The sequence below is a fragment of the Myotis brandtii genome, unplaced genomic scaffold, assembly GCF_000412655.1.
Source record: "Myotis brandtii unplaced genomic scaffold, ASM41265v1 scaffold17986, whole genome shotgun sequence".
In the NCBI taxonomy this organism is placed as follows: domain Eukaryota; kingdom Metazoa; phylum Chordata; class Mammalia; order Chiroptera; family Vespertilionidae; genus Myotis; species Myotis brandtii.
The window spans coordinates 1,291-8,253 of record NW_005356670.1 but is presented as its reverse complement, the minus strand read 5'-3'; the positions used below and the strand labels follow the sequence as shown (position 1 = coordinate 8,253).

General features: G+C 49.4%; 1 gene segment (V, D, J or C); it reads left to right on the top strand.

Moving 5' to 3' along the window:
• Positions 1-67: 67 nt before the first annotated feature.
• Positions 68-720, top strand: LOC106725642 (the record flags this gene model as incomplete). The annotated part of the segment is given in 2 exon segments: positions 68-294; positions 631-720. Coding segments are annotated over 2 exon segments (317 nt in total), but the record flags the coding sequence as incomplete, so codon positions are not given.
• Positions 721-6,963: the final 6,243 nt, after the last annotated feature.

Here is a 6,963-nt window from a genome sequence, read left to right as displayed (position 1 = left end):
GAGCAGCTGGTGGAGTCTGGGGGAGGCCTGGTGCAGCCTGGGGGGTCTCTGAAACTCTCCTGTGCAGCTTCTGGATTCACCTTCAGGGACTATGGCATGAACTGGGTCCGCCAGGCTCCAGGGAAGGGGCTGGAGTGGGTCGCATACCACTACATTGATAGTTTTGGTAGTAGTTACATATACTACGCCGATTCTGTGAAGGGCCGCTTCACCATCTCCAGAGACAACACCAAGAACACGCTGTATCTGCAAATGAGCATCCTGAGAGCCGAGGACACGGCCGTGTATTACTGTGCAAGAGACACAGTGAGAGGAAGTCAGTGTGAGCCCAGACACAAACCTCCCTGAGGAGACAGCAGGGTTGGGCTGCAGGGGGCGCTCAGGACCCATAGCACAGAGAGCAGCCTCAGGAGCAGGGGCAGAGGGAGGTGGGGAGTGAGAGGCCTTCCTGTTGGGCACAGGGATTTCCTCTCAACCTCTCAGCTGCCTCCAGGGATGGCTCTTCCTTCTCATGTTCTCACTGCAGAAAACAGTGAAGAAGGGACATGTGTTTGCAGGTGACATGTTGGCAGGGAGTGGGGACTCTCCTTCACCAAGTCTCTGTGTTTTCTATTTCTCTTTCTCCACAAGGAGACCATCCTCAGTGCTCTCCTTTTCCTGGGTTTGGGAAACGTTCCCACCAAGATGGACCCCAGTGCAGCCCAGGCCCCTGTGTGCTGACCTCAGGCCTCTGTCCCCACGTTTCCCTCTGACAGGCCCACCTGGGCCACCACAATGGTGATCATCCCCCAGGACCTCCCACCACAGCTCTCGGTCTTCCCTACCAAACACTTCCCTCCTGGTCCTCATTCACTCAAGTTTATGTGCAAACCCATCCCAAAGTTTGGCTTCAACGATCACAAAACCTTTGGTCTGATTGCTTGGCTTCAACGATCACAAAACCTTTGGTCTGATTGCCTTTGTTTCCTCTGAAGGGGACCCTTGTGGCTACAGGTATGTCCCAGCAGATGGCTCAGGGTAACCCCCACATCAGCATTCTTAGCTCCATCATTCCCATCATAACCATCTGCAAAGTTCTGTCATATAAGGACACCCACAGGCCCCAGTGATGAGAACCCAGATATTCCTGAGGTCAGGGTCCAGCCATCACAGTCCCCTGAGAGTCAGGGCCTCTGGGGCCCCTCAGGAACCTGGGGACGGGTTTCCTTCCTGGGAGCTGGGAGTTGTGTCTGTGAGATTGTGAGTGTGCATTTGTGTGAGCACATGGTAATCTGTTTGGGATTCAGCCATGACACCTGTCTCTCTGGGATGGATGACACAGTAGTTTGGACCTCACCTGGAACCTGGAACTTGGGTTAATCTTCAAGCCAATGCTTTCTTTCCTGAAGGACTTAAGATATTATGTGTGGCTATTTCAGAAAAGAGAGAGGCAAATGGAACTGAATAGACAATGAGGAAATCACAACACAATGAAGGGACGATCCAGGAGGTGTGCCTGCTCAGACGTGGTGAATTGCTGTCCATGGTAATTCCCCTCCAGGCTCAGGGTGGCTCTTCCCGTGTTGCACATGGTCTATCCAGTGAATGGGCTTCAGGTCCCGGGGTTGCCCATCATGTACGGACATGGTGAGGGCACTGCCAAAGGCCACATGCAGACCTGAGTAGGCACTGGAGAGGGTGGACATGGTGCCTCTGAAATGAGCTCTTGATGAAGCAGGTAAGCCCAACATGCCCTCCTGCTCCCTGGTTAGAACTAGGTCACGTGTCCACATGAACACAGACCCTGATGGTGAAAACAAGGTGGAGCCACCATGGCTGACCAGGTTTTTATGACATTAGATAAATCAGCTCCAGTAACAGGTGGTTAGCTGGGTGATTTATTCATTCTGTAATAATGGACAGAGAAAAACAATACTCTTCATATAAAAATGATTTTTCTATATCTGTTCCTTCATATCAGTGATTCACATCAAGACTTTTTATAATTAAACTAGAGGCCCGGTGCACAAAATTCATGCATGGGGAGTGGAGGATGCAGGTGTCCCTCAGCCCAGCCTGCACTCTCTCAGATCTGGGACCCCTCAGAGGATATCCCTCTCACAACCCAGGACTGCAGGCTCTTAACCGCTCACCTGCCTGCCTGCCTGATCATCCCTAACTGCCTCTGTCTGCCAGACTTATAGCCCTTTAACTGCCTCCCCTGCTGGCCTGCTCACCCACTAAGTGCCCTCCCCTGCTGGCCTGGTCACTTCCTAATTGCCCTTCCCTGAGGGCCTGGTCACCCCCTAATTGTTGTTCCCTGTGGGCCTGGTCGCTTGCTAACTGCCCTCCCCTGCCAACCTGATCACCCCTTACCACCTCTGTCTCAGCCCCTGCCACCATGGCTTTGTCTGGAAGGAAGTTCCGAAAGAACGTCCAGAAGATGAATATTCAAAGTGCTGAATACCAAGAACCTACAACCAAGAATACTTTATTCAGCAAATGTTACTGACATGCCATTTTTTGCACGTGTACCAGGGGTTGCACACCCCTGATCTAGAGAATAAACACCACAAAGGAGGCCATGCAGCTGCTACACGTCCAGCACCAAACTGCCCTGAAGGAATAGGACCCAGGAGCTCTGTCTGTGTCTCTCAAGTTCATGCTTCTGGTGCCCAGGGACCCGCACAGACGCTCCTGTCTCCCCAACACTTGGTCCACTGGCTCTAGGCTCACACTCTGGTCTTAGTTTATCCTCTGATCACTTTGTAAGGGAAACAGTGTCAGATGGGACGTCTGATCTCCTGAACATGAACCTCCTGCAACAGATGGGGACTTTAAATGCTGAAGAAAAATAGAGTAGCCATCAAAGTTGAATTTTAAACTAACTGAAAATATATTTCAAAACAGAATGAAGCCATGCTGGTGTGGCACAAAGGTTGAGCTTCGACCTATGATTCCATTCCTGGTCAGGGCACATACCTGGGTTGTGGGCTTGATTCCCAGTAGTAACCACACTGGAAGCAGATGATCAATAATTCTCCTTAATAATTGATGTTTCTATCTGTCTGTCCCTCTCCCTTCCTCTCTGAAATCTATAAAACATATATTAAAACAAAAATGACAAGGTTGTGTGTTTGATTCCCACCCTGGGCAGATATGGGAGGCAAATGATAAATATGTTCCCTGCCATCAATGTTTCTCTCTTTCTCACCATCTTGCTCTGTTCAATATTTCTACCTCACATCAATGTTTCTCTCTCTCTCTCTCTCTCTCTCTCTCTCTCTCTCTCTCTGTCTCTCTCTCTATATATATATACATATATAATATATATATATGTATATATATATCTCCTTTCCATTTCTATAAAAATCAGTGAAAAAATCATCAAGTAAGGATACAGAAAACAATCTCTATATCTACCTAGACTGATATCTACAAATACATCTGCATTTAAACTATACATATATCTAAATCAATATCTATATCTATATCTATCTATATCCATGGGAGCAGAGGCATGTCGATTTTATACCTAAGGAGTCACTGAAGTTTCCCACATCCTACTTTCTGATCACCTCAGCATAGCCCCTGGTGTGGAAGGAGAGGTCCCTCGGCACAGTGACCAGGACCCCAAGGAGGGCCTGGTTCTCTGAAGGAGTCAGCAACTCCTTCCAGGAGAAGCCCCAGAGACTGGGACCTCCCTCACCTCTTACCCTTTGTATGTGCAGACACCTCCCATATGCAAATGCCCACACGGCCACCAGACATACACACACAGTTGGTGTCCACTTAAATGCAGGGCCTCCTCACCCTGGAGAATACTTCCTGGGGAACAAGGACCTCACCTGCAAGACATGAGTCCCATGTGGCTCTTCCTCTTCCTGCTGCCTGCTCCCAGATGTGAGTGACTCAGGGGCTTACATGAGGAGATGGGGATCCTGCATCTGAGCCCAGGACTCACTGTGTTCTCTCTGTCCCAGGTGTCCTGTCCCAGGTGCAGTTGCAGGAGTCGGGCCCAGGACTGGTGAAGTCCTCGCAGACCCTCTCACTCACCTGCGCTGTCTCTGGATTCTCCATCACAACCCATGGTTACTGCTGGAACTGGATCTGCCAGCCCCCCCGGGAAGGGGCTGGAGTGGATGGGGAGCATATGTTATGAGTGGACAGGGAATGGATGGAGGATATCTGGTACCAGCAATAATTACTACAGCCCCTCCCTCAAGAGAAGAATCTCCATCTCCAAAGACACGTCCAAGAACCAGTTCTCCCTGCAGCTTAGCTCCGTGACCACTGAGGACACGGCCGTGTATTACTGCGCAAGACACACAGTGAGGGGAAGTCATTGTGAGCCCAGACACTAACCTCCCTGAGGAGACAGCAGGGCTGGGCTACACAGAGCGTCCATGACCAGCAGGGGGCGACCAGGACCAGCACAGGGCACTGAGCAAGAGCAAGTGCAGAGTTGAGCAAAGATACCATTTCCTGCTCTGTCTTAAATTAGTTTTGCTCTGAAGATCAGCCACAGAGCTCACAGAATGCCCTTTCCTAGGTCTAGTTTTAAGGATTTGTGAACAAAAAGGGGGCTCTGTCGTAAACCTGACAAAACTCAGTGACTGACAGGACCCGCACAGGAGGCTCTGATCACACATCCTACCTGGGCAGTCCTGGGGGTGGGCACACCCAGGCCTATGACTTCTTTACTAAAAGGCTCATCTTTGCCTTAAGCACCCAGTCCATTGTTCCTGTGCATCTGGGTTAACACACCTTTGACATCAGCATGACCACCTTCAGGAGAGCCCCTCCTGTTCACTATCCTGGCATCCAGTCCCTGCCTTGCTCTCCCCCACCTCCATGTCACTCCTCACCTTCCCTCCTAACTTTAAATGCATAAATGCAGCTGCAAACCGTTATTCTCTGGAGAATTGAAGGTCTTGCTCCTCAACAGTTCTAGTCTGTTTGGCTCCAATAAAATCTTATAAACATTCCCTACATGTTTAGACATTTCTTACATCAACATCTTGTCTTTTTTTCTTTTACAACAGACGTTCATACATGTTTCTTCCCTGTGTGGAGTGCGAAGTGCACACAATTATTAAAAACCTGCTACCTGGACGGGATGAATTCAAATGCGTTCACAGGTTTTGGAGATGAGACAAGTTTGCTGTTGGTTGTCATGGACGTAAGTGCCCTGTCTTTTTCCAGCCCAGCAGGCGTGACTGGGAGGTTGAGCATCAAACTATTAACCAGGAGGTCATGGTTTGATTCCTTGGTCAGGGCACATGCCCGGGTTGCAGTCTCAATCCCCAGAGAAGCGAGGGCAGGAAGCAGCCAATCAATGATTCTCATCATTGATGTTTCCATCACTCCACTGGCCTCCTCTGGGAAGGAGGCTTCCCCAGCTGTGCCATCTCCCCCTGTGACACTCTGGCAGGTTCCACTGCTGGTTGAATTGGCATAAAATTCACAACATAAATGAACCACTTTGAAGTCGTTAACATGAGAACTTCTTAGCCTGCGGAGGATATTTTTTTGAGAGAATTCTCAGCATTTTATTCGTTAATCCATTTCATTCCATAATGCATCATCATGTTCTTGAACCCATTAATATTACTGTCATTGTTTCCCTTGGGGAAGACCATGCTTCTAAAAAATCTGAGTTTGATTTCTTTTGACTAACTCTAACATATTTTACTTTACTGAAAAGGAACCCCTAATCAGCTAAGATGGAGGTGGTATGGGTAAGGAGTTTCAGTAAAAAGGTGGAAGCACAGGTAGACCATCCAGCAAATTCAGTACGTGGCTTAACCCAGATGGCAGGGAGAGAGCACCAGCACAGCCAAGGCCTTCGGGAGGGTGGCTAGAAGTACCCTGCCAAGTAGGTTAGTCTGCAGCATGGTAAACATACAACCTTTTCCTATTAGCTACTCAAACCCAAGCAGAGTTCTTATCTAATAAAGAGGGAATATGCACATTGACCATAACGCAGTAATAGTCAAGATGGCTGTGCCCACAGCCGAGGCCAAGTTCCTGTAACGAGCCTTAATGAGCAATCAGCAGGGACCTGAGGCCATGCCCCCCACCGTGTGGGGCCTGACATGGGACCTCGGGCCATGCCCGGGCCCCAGCACCAGACAAGGAGACCTGAGAACACACTCCCTGCCTGGCGGGCCTTAATGGGGGACCTCAGGCATAACTCCCTGGCCTGGGCCACGGAACCTCAGGCCATGCCCTCCACCCCTGCAGAGCTTGAAGTGGGGAGCCCATCTGGTTCTGAATATAGCCCATTGCGCGTGGGGCCTATCGGGTCTGGGTCTGGCAGTATTTCTAGGCTCATGTGGGTGGTCAGGAACTGGACTCTGGTTCAATGGCGTGCCCCAGACTCTGACAGGAGAAAGATTTTTATACACATTTTACTAAATTCTTTCATCTCTGACAGTTCCATTACAGAGAAAGGGCAAATAGCAATATTAAAATATTTCCTCTAATAAATTTCCTTTTCATGTGCACAAATTTTGTGAACCAGGTCACTAGTATGAAATAATGAATAACTACAGGGTCGTGACTTTCCAGGAAACAGAAAGGTGGAGTAAGCACACCATCCCCCAATAAGAGTTAGGTGATGTCAGTGCAGGGAAAGGTTGGATACCTTCTTTAAGTTTGTTTTTGGCGTTTTGGTCTGTAAGCAATCAAGATGGAGAGGGAGGCTCCCCCAAAGGGGAACATCTGCAGGAACCAGAGTAGCTGAGCCCGACCATCTGTGATGCCTTTAGACATGCACATACCATGGCACAGGAGGACTCTCCACGTGAATCAGCCACAAGCCATACACGTTACACAGAAGGGTGTGATGATGGTCCACCGAGTACTTAGTGACGGGACCCAGGAGCCCAAAGCTCTGATAAGGAATAAACTGAGGCCAGAAGACAGCCCACGTGTAATAGCCAGAGGAGAGCATGATGACCGTGAAGCAGAACAGACTGC